Source organism: Phodopus roborovskii, unplaced genomic scaffold (genome assembly GCF_943737965.1).
Source record: "Phodopus roborovskii unplaced genomic scaffold, PHOROB, whole genome shotgun sequence".
NCBI lineage: Eukaryota > Metazoa > Chordata > Mammalia > Rodentia > Cricetidae > Phodopus > Phodopus roborovskii.
Genome location: NW_026126567.1, coordinates 13142872 through 13157264, shown reverse-complemented (window position 1 = coordinate 13157264; position 14393 = coordinate 13142872). Strand labels below are relative to the sequence as shown.

General features: G+C 47.3%; 1 protein-coding gene across 2 annotated transcripts in view; it reads left to right on the top strand.

Moving 5' to 3' along the window:
- Positions 1-14393, top strand: part of Zhx2 (zinc fingers and homeoboxes 2) — a 142217-nt gene that overhangs the window by 122075 nt on the left and 5749 nt on the right. For both annotated transcript variants that reach the window (XM_051202455.1, XM_051202457.1), the window contains exon 2: positions 2181-4878. In XM_051202455.1, coding sequence (XP_051058412.1) covers positions 2361-4874 — 2514 coding nt within the window. In that variant the 5' untranslated portion in view covers positions 2181-2360 and the 3' untranslated portion in view covers positions 4875-4878. The remainder of the gene's footprint in view (positions 1-2180; positions 4879-14393) is intronic.

Here is a 14393-nt window from a genome sequence, read left to right as displayed (position 1 = left end):
TAACACACGCTGCTGATAGAATGGAGAGGCTCAAGGAAAAACAACTGTACTCAAGATAAATCCAGTGCTAGGTGACTCAACATAAAACAAAACAAAAACACTAAGTCCGAAGGACACGGTGGTGCCACACCTCTAATGCCAGCATTTACGAACCTAGGGAAGGAAGACTGTTGGAAGCTTGGGGCAGGCCTGGGCTTCATAGCAAGTGCCAGGCCAGCCATGACTAAATAACAAGGCCCTATCCTAAAACACAAGAGCAAACAAACAAAATTAGGCCAAAAGGCTCTAATGAAACCATAAATCTATTACTAGGACTCAACGTGATGTAAGTAAATGATCTACCTACAAAAAGAGAAAACATGGATTGATATACCTCACCCAAAAACAAAACACAAAATTGCATTTCCACATATGAAAGAAGCCACAAGAGGAAAAGAATTATAAATTTGCTATCTAAAATTTCAGGCGCCTACGTGTTAAACATATTTTTTTAAAAAACTCTCAAAACAGCTAGAAGGTAGCATTTTAAATGTTGCAGCAGCAGGTGTCATAAAGCGCTCTTACAAATTAGTAATAAACTCCTGAGCACCACAATCTAAAAGTGACACAAATGGACACTTCACAAAAGAGAGACAGGGAATAGCCAGGAAGCCTTTGGAGACAACCTAGCTTTATTAATAATCAAACCCACAGACATGGGTAAGGGAGATGGCTCAGTGGCTGTGTTCAGAGTCCCCAGAACCCACATATGTCCACGCATGGTGTACATGTCTATGACCTCATCGTTCCTATGGAGAAGTGGAAGACAGAGATAGGAGAATCCCCAGAAACTCAACCAGCTCACCTGTCATATGGATTAGTCAACCAGAGACCCTGTGTCAAGCAAAGTAGGTGTTGAGGACTGACACCTGACGTTGTCCTTTGATTGCTACACACATGCAGTGGCAAGTGCACACCTGTGCATGCACACGCACGCACATACATATAAACAAAATGAATCTTCTTTTCTAAGTCACTGAAGCATAATGACACAGTTTCCCTATCTGTCAAGGCCTCTTAGTGGCAGTGCTCCATGTAAGCCGTGGGAGTCAGACCTTCTCAGGCACAGCCAGCCGAAAGGTATTTGAGGCAAAACGCTGCCATGTGAACCAAGAGAACCATTTGTAGGCCTGTGACGGAAGGCAGTTCATTACAGCCCAAAGCGAGCCAGCCATGATGACACATGCCTGGAATCCTAGCACTCAGGAGGCCCAGGCAAGAGAATCAAGACGCCAAGGCCATCCTCGGCTACATAGGGAGGACAAGGCCAGCCTGGACTGTACAAGAAACCCTGTCACAAACATACAAAATGGTGCCACGTCCCTATTACATGATACTACTATATTGTCCCTTTAAACAGGAATGGGTGCTGTTTGAGAGAAACAAGGAAAGCACCGTGTTTGGATTGGTGATTGGTGGCTTATACCATTTCATTTCCTTTACACCCCCCTTCCCTACATTCTCTATACTCTTATGTTCTTAGGATAAGAAGTGGCATGTCCATATCCATTCTTTCCCTGGTTTGTTTGTTTGTTGTGTTTTGTTTCTTTGAGGTTTTTTTTTTTTTTTTTTTTTTGGTTGTTTTTCCAAAACAGAATCTCACTATATAACCCAAGCCAGTCTTGAACTCCCAACCCCTGATCTCAGTGCCTCAGCCTCACGAGTGTGTGTGTGTGTGTGTGTGTGTGTGTGTGTGTGTGTGTGTGTGAATTACAGGTGTGTGTCACCACACCACGCTTTCCTACCCACTTTCTAGTGCCATGGAAACCCATTTGCCGGGCCCACTTAGGTGCCCTGCTTCTGATGTTCCATAAATAAAAAGCAACTTGCAACCCCTTGCCCTTGCCTTGTACCCCACTCTGCACTTCTGAAGGCCCTGGCGTCTTTGTTCTCTTTCTGTAACGTTGTCTCTGAACATGGAGACCCCAGTCTTGTTTGCTTGCTGTCCTCCCACTATTCTTCCCAGAGGAAAAAAGAGAACATCGGCTTTCATGTTTCTAGCCCTCACCCGCCTGCCATCCGTGCTCACATGCGTGTTTGATTCGGCGCCTTTGGGGTGGGTCATGGGAACAAGTGGGGGGGTGCTGTTTTCTTTTGCATTGTGAAGAGTCACCGGCTCTACCTTTGTTCTTGTCCCGCAGACATGAAGCTGCCTGGTGTGCTCCCAGATTGGTACAGTTACGACTTTCTGTGCTGAAATTGTTCTGAAGACTCAAACAGAAAGCCTCAGCATCCAAGGGAAGCCAAAGGCATTTGAGAGGGAATAAAGCCAAAAGCCGGGAATTTCACTGACCTGTCCCTACCCACTCCAAAAAGAAGTCATGGCGAGCAAACGGAAATCTACAACTCCGTGCATGGTTCGGACGTCCCAAGTAGTAGAACAAGATGTGCTGGAGGAGGCAGACAGGGCCAAAGACAAAGGAATGGGCATGCCACAATCCGATGTGGCCAAGGACAGCTGGGCAACAGAGCCTGAAAACTCGTCCAAAGAAAACGAAGTGGTAGAGGTGAAATCGATGGGGGAAACCCAGTCCAAAAAACTCCAGGGTGGTTATGAGTGCAAATACTGTCCTTATTCCACACAAAATCTGAACGAGTTCACAGAGCACGTAGACATGCAGCACCCCAACGTGATTCTCAACCCCCTCTATGTGTGTGCAGAATGTAACTTCACAACCAAAAAGTATGACTCCTTGTCTGACCACAACTCCAAGTTCCATCCGGGGGAGACCAACTTCAAGCTGAAATTGATCAAGCGCAATAATCAAACTGTCTTAGAACAGTCCATCGAAACCGCCAACCATGCTGCGTCCGTCGCTGCCAGTGGTCCTGGAAGTGGTGACAATGACCCTGGGGTCTCCGTGAGTAAAATCCCCATGGCAAAGACAGGAAAACCCAAGGCCGATGCCAAGAAAGTGCCCAAGAAGCCTGACGAGGCCGCCCCGGAGAACCACACCGGTGGGGCTGCCCGCCTGGTGACAGACACAGCTGAGATCCTGTCCAGACTTGGAAGTGTGGAGCTCCTTCAAGATTCGCTGGGACACGTCATGCCTTCTGTACAGCTGCCACCAAATATCAACCTTGTCCCCAAGGTCCCCGTCCCTCTGAATACTACCAAATACAACTCCGCCCTGGACACGAATGCCACCATGATCAATTCTTTCAACAAGTTCCCTTACCCAACCCAGGCTGAGCTCTCCTGGCTAACAGCTGCCTCTAAACACCCAGAGGAGCACATCAGGATCTGGTTTGCCACCCAGCGCTTAAAACACGGCATCAGCTGGTCCCCAGAAGAGGTGGAGGAGGCCCGCAAGAAGATGTTCAATGGCACCATTCAGTCCGTACCCCCGACCATCACTGTGCTTCCGGCTCAGCTGGCCCCCACAAAAATGTCACAGCCTATCCTCCAGACAGCGCTGCCGTGCCAGATCCTTGGCCAGCCCAGCCTGGTGCTGACTCAAGTGACAAGCGGGTCAACGACCGTCTCTTGCTCTCCCATCACACTTGCGGTGGCTGGAGTGACCAACCATGGCCAGAAGAGACCTCTGGTGACTCCTCAAGCTGCCCCTGAGCCCAAGCGTCCACACATTGCCCAGGTGCCAGAACCTCCCCCCAAGGTGGCCAATACCCCGCTCACGCCAGCTAGCGACCGCAAGAAGACCAAGTTGCAGATTGCGCACCTCAAGGCGAGCTTTTTACAGAGCCAGTTCCCCGATGATGCTGAGGTCTACCGGCTCATTGAGGTGACAGGCCTTGCCAGGAGCGAAATCAAAAAGTGGTTCAGTGACCATCGCTACCGGTGTCAGAGGGGCATCGTCCACATCACCAGCGAATCCCTTGCCAAAGACCAGATGGCCATCGCAGGCACCCGGCACGGTCGCACCTATCACATCTACCCAGACTTTGCCCCCCAGAAGTTCAAAGAGAAAAGCCAGGGACAGTTGAAAACCCTGGAAGACAGCTTTCTGAAAAGCTCCTTTCCCACCCAGGCAGAAGTAGAGCGGCTGAGGGTGGACACCAAGCTGAGCAGGAGGGAAATCCACTCCTGGTTCTCAGAGAGGCGCAAGCTCCGAGACAGCATGGAGCAGGCCGTCTTGGATTCCATGGGATCCGGCAAAAAAGGCCCGGATGTGGTAGCCCCCAATGGTGCTCTATCTCGACTTGACCAGCTCTCCGGTGCCCAGTTAGCTGGTCCCCTGCCCAGCCCTTCATCAGCAATTATACAAAATCAAGAACAGGTCCATCTGCTAAGGAGCACTTTCGCAAGAACCCAGTGGCCCACTCCTCAGGAGTACGACCAGTTAGCGGCCAAGACCGGGCTGGTCCGGACTGAGATTGTGCGCTGGTTCAAGGAGAACAGGTGCTTGCTAAAAACTGGAACCTTGAGTTGGCTGGAGCAGTACCAACAGCATCGCCTGTCGGATGATCACAGCCATGACGCCATAGTAAGAAAAGTGGGAAAAGGAGTTCCTGAGAGCCCAAAGAACGGGAGCGAGGTGGCTCAACGCTATGCCAAGGACCCCAAAGCGTTCTGTGAGGAGAACTCCGACAAGCTGGTCCCCAGCGTGAAAGTGGGTGGCGAGCAAGCCAAGGACTGTTTGGCCGCCAGGCCCTCAGAGGCCACCTCAGACAGATCAGAGGGCAGCAGCCGAGACGGCCAGGGCAGTGAGGAAAACGAGGAGTCAGGCATCGTGGACTTGGTGGAAGTAACAGTTGGAGAGGAGGACGCCATCTCGGAGAAGTGGGCGAGCTGGAGTCAGAGAGTAGCAGAGGGCACAGCAGACAGGGCAGACTCCGACTCTGACAGCGCCCCTGCAGAGGCTGGCCATGCCTAGACAGGTAATTCTATCTGTCTACTCCAGAGCATGCGGGAGTGTGGGTTTCCGGTTTTAACTGGAAGATTAATATACACGGTGGGTTCCAAGATGGTGGCTCAGACAATGTACCTTTTTCCATTAATGTATTAATGGCCTGTATATGTTGACACAAATCATTCGGATCCACCAGATATGTCGTTGGCATGGTATATCCCAAGTATTTCTCATCAGAAACACCAGAGACTAGAACATTTCAGATTTCAGGGTTTTTTTTTTTTTCCAGAATTTGGAACATTTGCACATATGATGGGGTGTGCTGGGGGCTAGGACCCTAGTCTGACTCTGAAAATATTTATGCTTCAGGTGTACATTATACACAGAGACCAAAGGTAACTCCAATGCAACATTTTTCATAATTTTGTGCATGCTTGAAACATCATGTCACGATGTGGTGTTGCCTCTTCACATCATGAGAGCATTGGAAAGTTCCAGATTTTGAAGCATTTGATTGCTTAGAGTGTCAGATTCAAGATACTCAACCTGTGTTTATCATGTATGTCTGTGTGGTATAGTACGCTTTGAATGCATGTGCGTGATGAAATGGGTTCAGTGGTGCTCATTTGCATGTGCACTGCCTCACACACCCGTGCCCTCTTTGTGTGGCATGTAAGTCCTTTTTCAAGGCTCTTTGACAAGGGGATGGAGTAACTAGGGCCTGGTAGTCCTGCACCCTTATTTGTAAGGGATACCCTGCTTCCTGGACCTGTTTGGACACCTGCCTTTGGGCCTGTTCATACTTGGGTCCTTTCAAACTGTTAGAGCAACACACCCTCTGTGTGTATTATGGTCACAGTTGGGGAAAAGAAAGAAAGAAAGGAAGAAAGAAAGAAAGAAAGAAGGAGAGAATGAAAGAGAGAACAGGAAGGGAGGGAGGGAGGGAGGGAGGGAGGGAGGAGGTGTGTCTTTTCTTTCTTTTTTGTTTTATTTCAAGTTCCCTGAATTTGAGATTCAAGGTTGTTTGTTTACACCTGAAAGGCCTTGGAAATTCTCCTTATTTGCCTTGTGTGGCTCAGGGAAGGTGCCTTTCTGCTTAAGCCCCAGTAACCCCTTCAAGTCTGAACAAGACCAAGACCAGTGCACATTTAGACCTGTGGATCCACAAAAGCCAGGGAAGGGAGGTTGCCATGGTTACTAATGGCCGTGTCATCCACATAATGGGACAGGCCTTGAAGCTCTTGGTGCCTGTGCTTCCCAAGGGGTCAGTGCAAGTCAGAACCCCAGTGCAGCAGCTGGCTTGGCTGTGTGTGGAGAAAAGGGGCTCCTTGGCTGAGAGAACACAAGGGCGACCTGAAACAAAAGTCTGAAAGACCATGATTTGGCCAGGTGAGCTGCTCTAGAGCTCACTGGGAAAGCTACAGAAGGGGCCTCCCGAGATATCCTTTGAAACAAAGAGTCTCTAGGATGGTCCGGTGGTCCTGGAGAAAACCATAAGTTACACACGTCCATGCTGATGAACTTAGGACAACTTGGGTCAGCCATGCTCCTCATTATTAACTCATTTATCACCTGGCAAATTAGTAAATGCCTCTGGAAGCTTTTTCTAGCCAGTTCCAACAACAGTTTAATGAGCTGTCAACCCCAGTACCAACACATCTTCTCGAGGAACCACCGTGAGTCTGGGCAAGGATACAGCCCAAAGAGGAGGTGGGAGAGCTCTGAGATCAGCAGGCCTGTTAACAGGCCACCTGCTTTGTGTCTTCCCACTCTCTGGCCATTTCTCCATCTTTTTAGAAAGCCCTAGCATTCTAGCTAACAGTGGTTTTGCTTTGTCTTGTCTTATTTTTTTTGTCCTCACAAATGCTCTAGCTTGCCCTGAGTTTCTCTTCTTCATCTTGACCCACAGTATGAATTTACATGGTTCCTATTTCTTCCCACCCTAGAGAGGACAATAGGCTCAGCTCCATTCAACAATATATTGAGCATCCTGTATACTGGCAGCCATGGTCAATGCCAAAAGACGATGGAGACAGATGGTGCAGTTCCTGTTCCCAACAGAGCTCAGTTGGGCTGAAGGCAGAGACAGCACTTTCTGTTACAAGCTAGTATGACATGTGATATGATGGGGACATGTAATACAGCGTGGGTCCTCACTGGAGACATACTCACACCGGCCATCATAAGGGGTTAAAGATGGGATATTGACTCTGGGGTGGCTTTTAGGAGAGACAAGAAATCAGACAAAGAAAGGAGTTGTTCAAGCAGAAAGAGCAGCGCGGGCCAAGGTCCAGAGACAGGCAAAGGAACAGTACATTCGAGGACTAGAAGAGGGTTGGCATAGACAAAAAGTAGTTCTGGTTCTGCTAATGATTGAAAGAAGCAAACCTAACTGTTTTCTCCAAGAGGCCGAAGCTATTCTGACTAAGCTGAACCTGAGGACACAGTACTCCAATGTTAGCTTGGATGGAGCTTTCTCATTCCCACAGCTGACTAAGAGGGATGGCTGCCCCTCAGAGAGATGCAGCCACCTGGTATACACCATCTGGGTAAGCTATGACTGCCTAAATCCCTGAGGCCTGAAGGAAACAGAGATGGGAGATGCTAAGATCACCGGAAGAAGGTTTTGGGAAGGAGAAGGAAAGATGGGGAAGGTTTCCCAAGCAGCGGCAGCATAGCAGCTGTTCAGGACACCCGTGTCTTACTTAGTTCTCCAGTGGAGGTAACTTTCTATGTTCTTATAATCCAGAAAGTGAACCTCAGACAGCAAGGAACACACCCACGATCCTCCCTCCATCATCAGCTCAGCTGGATCCTAAAGCTGCTGCCATCTGGTCATCCTCCTTCCTCCCTATTTTACTGCCCTCCACCTTCTACCTAAGGGTGTGGAGAATGCCCAAGAGGGGTTGGAAGTTGACCACTCAGAGATGTAGGGACTACCTCTAGTTCCATTCCCCATCTGGTTGGGGAAGTGTGAGCTTGCAGCACATTCCTGAACCAGATACTCGGGCTTTTGAGCACCTGGTGCTGTATTCCCGTATTCATGTATTCATGATGGCTTGCATGTTATAGGAGATGGATCTACAGGCCACACAGGTAGTAGCAACTTAGAGAGTGGGAAAAGGTTATCCTAAATTATGGATCTCTTGAAACCCGTGGATATACCTAACACATGTATTGTGGATTGTGACTGGGGAGATGGCTCCGTTGATTAAGGTGACTGTTTAGTGGCCCTGTAGAAAGCTCAGCACAGCAGTGGCACATACTTGTAATCTCAACACTGGGGAGGCAGAGACAGGAGGTACTCAGAGCTGACTGGCCAACCAGCTTAGCCAAATCAGCAGTCTCCAGGCCAAATGGGTCTACTTTATTGCTGCTGCTGCTGCTGCTACTTGTAATAATGGTGATGATGGTGATGATGATGACAGTGGTGATGAAAGTGATAGTGATGATGATAGTAATGATGGTAGTGATGATGATGATTATGATTGTGTTGGTGATGATGATGGAGATAATGGTAATGGTGATGACTATGATGATGATTATGATGGTGATAATGAAGATGGTGGTGGTGATAATGATGGAATGATGAGGAGGAGGAGGATGATAAAGATGATTATGATGGTGATGATGATGGTGGTGGTGGTGATGATGGTGATGGTGATGATGGTGGTGGTGATGATGGTGGTGGTGATGATGATGGTGATGGTGATGATGGTGATGGTGGTGATGATGATGGTGATGATGGTGATGGTGGTGGTGATGATGATGGTGGTGATGGTGATGATGGTGGTGGTGATGATGGTGATGATGATGAGCTCCCGTTTATCTGCATATACTACATTCTTGGCATTCTCTGAAACATACGTATTAAGTCCTTTGAACCTCACCACTACCTAGGGAGGCAAGCACAGCTTTCTTTCCACCTTCTGGAGCACAAAAGCTGTTGAAACATGGAACCACCTCTCTCCACTCACTGAGGCTGACATCCTCTTCGATGGTGGCACCCACTGCCACAGCCCAGGCCAACAAATAGGAAGTAGACATAACATGCTTGGGAGGAGAAGCTAATAGAACATTCTGTATTAATTACTTTCTCATTAGTGTGATAATATATATGACAAAGACAACTTACAAAAAGGAAATTCATTATTGGTTCACAGTTTCAGAAATCTTAGTTCATTATTCAGAAAAAGCATGGGAATAGGGTCACCTCTGTCCCCAGTGGTGGCTTCATTACACTATGGACCAGAAAGCAGAGATAACTGCCCAGAAACAGAGCAGATATGCTCATCAGAGGCCTGCCCCTGGTGGCCTACTACTGTGAAATAGTGTCATAAGATGGGGACTGAGCATCAAGGCATGAACCAGTGGGAGCTATTTCAGAATTCAAACCATAGCTCATTGCTCAACAAGAGCCCTTGGAGAACCCTTGTCATGCTGGGCACTGCACATGTGTGCATAGCTTTGCCAAAAAGACCAAGATACAGCCCCTACCTGGAGCTCAGCCTAAAAAGGTAAGTTATATACATAAACCAGAAGTCCATCTGGACTGTCCTTTCTAGAGACATTTTTTTTATTTTTAATTATGTGATGCAGAGTGGGAGGGTTGTGCACAAGAGTGTAGTGTCCAGAAGAAGCTGTTGAATCCATTGGAGCTGGAGTTACAAGCAATTATGAGCTACCTACCCATCTTTGGATTCTGGTAGCCATACTTGGGTTTGATTAAGAGTGCATAAGAACATTATGTACTCTTAATCACACAGCCATGCCTCTAGCCCCCACCATCTGGACTGTTCATACAAGCTATGCACACAGAAATTGGAGGAGCCCTGAGGGAGAAAGGTGGCTTTTCTGGAAAAAAAGAAACCCACCCACCAACCCACAAGCGTGAGCCTTCTTCTCGTTCAAACAAAGGAAACTCGGAAAACTGAAGTAACTCACAAGAATTCACTCAGCTAGTGTCTAAATTTGGCTCAAGATCTCCAGCCACTACCTTCACTGCATCCGGATTTCTGACAGTTCCCAACTCTTGATGATTAGTGATGGCTCAGAGAAGGTGTGAAATTTGTGAAATGTCAAGAAGAAAAAATTGCCATGGCTCAGCTTGCTTAAAATAGTTAACACTGCTTAATTGTTGCATGCTGACTACAATTTAAGGTCCAGACAGAATATGTACACCCCCAACAAACACTGTTCAGATTAGCTATCTACATAGAGAATGAATGAGTGGATATGAATGAGTGATTGAATGAATGAATGAATGTGTGAGTGAGTAAATATAAATGAATGAATGAGTGAATATGAATGAATGAATGAATATAAACAGGTATACTATAGTCATTAGTTTGCATGTCTATCTTGGCCACCAGACCTTTGAAGTCAGGGACCCCACCTCATCAGTTTCTGAGTTCCCAGTGCAGAGCTGGAGGAGATGCTAAGTCATGGTTTTCTCAATCCATTTGTTGTTGCTAGTAACACACAAGCCAGATGGCTTTGAAAGAAAACGGGTTGATTTTGGCTACTCCTTTGGAGGTCCACGGTTGAATGACCATCTGGTGATGGCCTTCTTGCTGGAAGAATCCCAAAACAAGTCAGAGACAGGAAGCATGGTGTGTGTGTGTGTGTGTGTGTGTGTGTGTGTGTGTGTGTGTGTATGTGTTGTGTGTGTGTGTATTGATGATGATGATGATAATGATGATGATGATGACGACGACCTCTCACACTATCTTATGTTTTCATTATAATTATTAAAATGTGTTATTTGTACAAAGTTATGCTTTCTTTATGACATCTCTGCAGCGTTTTGGTTATGTCCACCCTCACCCTCCCTTTTTCCCAAACCTCCTTCTTACTCCCTAATAATCACTCTTCTGCTTCTAAATCTAGTGTTGTGTTGTTTTGTTTCTGCATACAAGAGAAAATATGTGATGTCTTTCTGTGTCTGGCTTATTTCTCTTAACACAGTGAGCTCAGACCCATCTGTGACAAGGCCCCATTCTCCTTTATGATGAAACACTCTCTTGTGTTGTGTACACAATCCTGGGTTCTGCCTGTTTGTCTTTTGATAGGCATCTAGATTTATTGCATGTCTTGGCTCTTGTGAACCGTGCTGTAGTAACTGTGGCTATGCAGATATCTCTAGCATGTACTCCCTTTGGGTCCTTTGGCTACACAGCTAGATCAGATGGTAGTTCTGTTTTAAGGTTGTTTGTTTGTTTGTTTGAGGTTTGGTGCAGGGTGGATTTTTGTTGTTGTTGTTGTTGCATGTTTGTTTCTTGGCTGTTACTTTGGGCATAACAATGTTGCATACTGAACTAGTTACCTTTCTTGTTGTACCCAAACACCTGAATAGAAACAATTTAAGTGATTCTTGCTTACAATTCAAGAGGATACATCTTATTGTGGGAAAGGCATGGTGGCAGCTGGTCACATTGCATGGGCAGTCAGGAAGCCAACAGAGATCAGAAGGACTGAGACCCTGACACAAAACATCAAGACCCAGCCCCAGAAACTCACTTCTCCAACAACCCTGCACCTATTAAGGCTCCCACAGCCTTACAAAAAGCATGTCTAGCTCTCCTTGGTTTACAGAAGGCCACCTCCCCACTCCATCTTCACGAGGACTCTCCACTGTGTCTTCACGCCCCCAGTGTCTTTTACTCTGCTTCCCCGGCCCTATTAGATGGGCACTTAATTGTTCTGCACTTGATTACCTGTTTAAAGGTCTGATCTGCAAACCCAGGGCTACAATACACACACACACACACACACACACACACACACAGTTCACTGTTCAACACTGAAAGAGCTGTCTGTTGTTGCTGGAATTAAATGAGATAATAAACCAGAGCCCCCAGGCGCTGGCATTATGAATGGCTCCTGTTCAGTAGAGATACCTGTGAACTTCTTTCTGCCTCTCCATACGTGTGGGGGGTGGGGGCGGGTAACATGGCCAATTACTTCTTGCCTTTCCAAACTGAGATTTTCTGTTGGAACCTGCTTGTGCAAGCACATGCCTTTCACTCACTGTATAACAACAGGGGTGTGCATGAGAGGCCCAGGGCAGCAACGTGGGCTGACATTTGCTGAGCATTTACCATCTCAGTCACTGCTCAAGCAGCCCCACGGGTGCTCACTCATCCTCACAGCAATTTTTCCATCAATGCAAATGTCTTCATGTATGACCCGAAGAACAGACACAAAGGAAGATGGCTTACCCACGGCCATCCAGTTAGAAAGCAGTGAAGCTGGGAGTCAACCCCAAACCTAGATGGGTAACCCTTGTCCTAGTTGGCTTTAGAACTGCCAACTTGACACAGCCTATTGTCAGTTATCCAGCTGGGAAGCTGGATGGAGTAACTGTGTAGATGAAATTGGCCTATGGGCATATCTGGATTGTTAATTGATACAAGAGATCCCAGCCCGCTGTGGGCTATGCATCCCTCAGCAGGTGATCTCAAGTGCACAAGAAAGCTATCTGACTGTATGCCAGCCTAGGAACCAGCAACCAGAATCCTCCATGGCTCCTGCTTGTACTTCTTTGGCTGTAAAGTGAGTTCCTTGGTCAGAGGCAATGCTGTATGGACTAGCAAGGAGACCTGGCTCCAAGTTCCTGCCTGAACTTCCCGCAATGATGGACTAGTATGTTTCATCACAGAATAGCAAACTAAAATAAACCCTTCCTCCCCCAAGGGGATTTCATCACAGCAACAGAAATGAAACTAGAATACCAACCTAAGTGTCTCCCTGATTAGGGCTGGAGAGATGGCTCAGCAATTAAGAGTATTTGGTCTTCTTCCAGGAGACCTGGGTTCAATTCCTAGCATCCCCATGACAGCTCACAACTGTTTTTTAACTCCAAGATCTGGCATTCTCACACAGGCATACATGCAGATGAAACACCAATGCACATAAAAGTAAGTTATTATTTTCTTAAAACGTCTCCCTGATAGGACTGAGACATGACACCACTGTAATTAGATTCTCTTGAACTACCCTGGACACTGCCTACCAATGGAAGTGAGAAGAAGGAACCCCATGGCCCTCAGACATCAGCTGCACTTGAGCCCCCTGATAAGGCTGAGGATGGAATTTACCCAGCCTGTAGGTCTCAGCTAATACTCCTCCCCAGAAGCTCCTCAAACCGTCACAAAGATGGAGAGCTTTGGCCAGCTGGGTGAGCTAAAGTGGACCTGTATTGTCTAGAGTCTACTTGGAATGAGTTTCCCTGTCCCCTGGAAGTTGCCCTAATCCCCCTCCCTGTCAACTCAGGTTCTTTCTCAATTCTACCTCCTCAGACCATGCCCTCCACCCAGAATAAGACCTGTGACTCAGAAATGTCATGGAGAGGATTAATGTAGACAACAGGATGGTGTTGACCAGGGTTGGAGTGTAGAGCTTGAGGGGCAGGGGTCACCCTGTAGATACAAAGTTGCAGTATCATCTACCGCCATACCACCCTGAACTGCCACGGATCTTGTCTTATATCTGAAGCTATGCAGAGTCCGGGCTGGTTAGTACTTGGATGGGAAAAAGTTGCGTTATCTTCCAGAGATCTGCTGTATTGAGCAATGCCTAAAGGCCTATAGTGAACAATCAGGTGTTATACACTACAACTATATTAGGAAGGTAGAGTTCATATTAAGTGTTCTTACAACCAAGAAAAAAAAAATAAGAAGGGAGGTGTCTTAGTTAGGGCCTCCATTGCTGTGAGGAAACACCATGACCACTGCAACTGTTATGAAGGAAAACATTTAATTGGGGTTGGCTTACAGTTCCAGAGATTTAGTCCATTATCATCATGGTGGCACGCAGGCAGACGTGGTGCTGGAGAAGGAGCTGAGAGTCCTACATCTTGATCCGCAGGCAGCAGAAGGAGACTATGACATTAGGCCTAGCTTGAGCATGTGTGACCTCCAAAGCCTGCCTCCATAGTGGAAAACTTCCTCCAACAAGGCCACACCTTCTGCAACAAGGCCACACCTCCTAATAGTGCCAGTCCCTATGGGCCAATCATTCCTATTCAAACCACCACACCAGGGGACATTTTGGAAGAGGCCATAAATGCGTTTTATTAGATTGGGAAGGTGACGGTATGAATGTTGTGTTAAAATCTAGCCTCTGTTTGGGTCACAATATCTGCAGCAGTCCCTTCTCTCGCTTCCACAGACAACAACAGGCATCCTACGTGTTCTGTGAGCCCCGAAATAACAGACAAGCCAGTGTCGAGATCTCTCACCTAGAAAGTCAGACTGTATCAGAGCAACCCATCCTGCTCTCCACACCCGTGCATGCCTCTGTCTGGGAACCAGTGTGGTGTGACAGCTCTTGCAGTGAAAGCCATCCCCATCGCCAAGGCTGTAAGAAGGGACTCCCTCCTTTGGCACATGGACTCTCCCTTCAGAGCCCTGACTGTGCCGTCTATCTCTGTTGTTGGGGCCTGAACCATCCTCAGAATCTGCTCTGTGCTGTGGCCTTTCTGTTTGCCTGTCCATGGCTAGTAAAAGCTCTTCTAATATACCCTTATTCCCCAGTCATCTA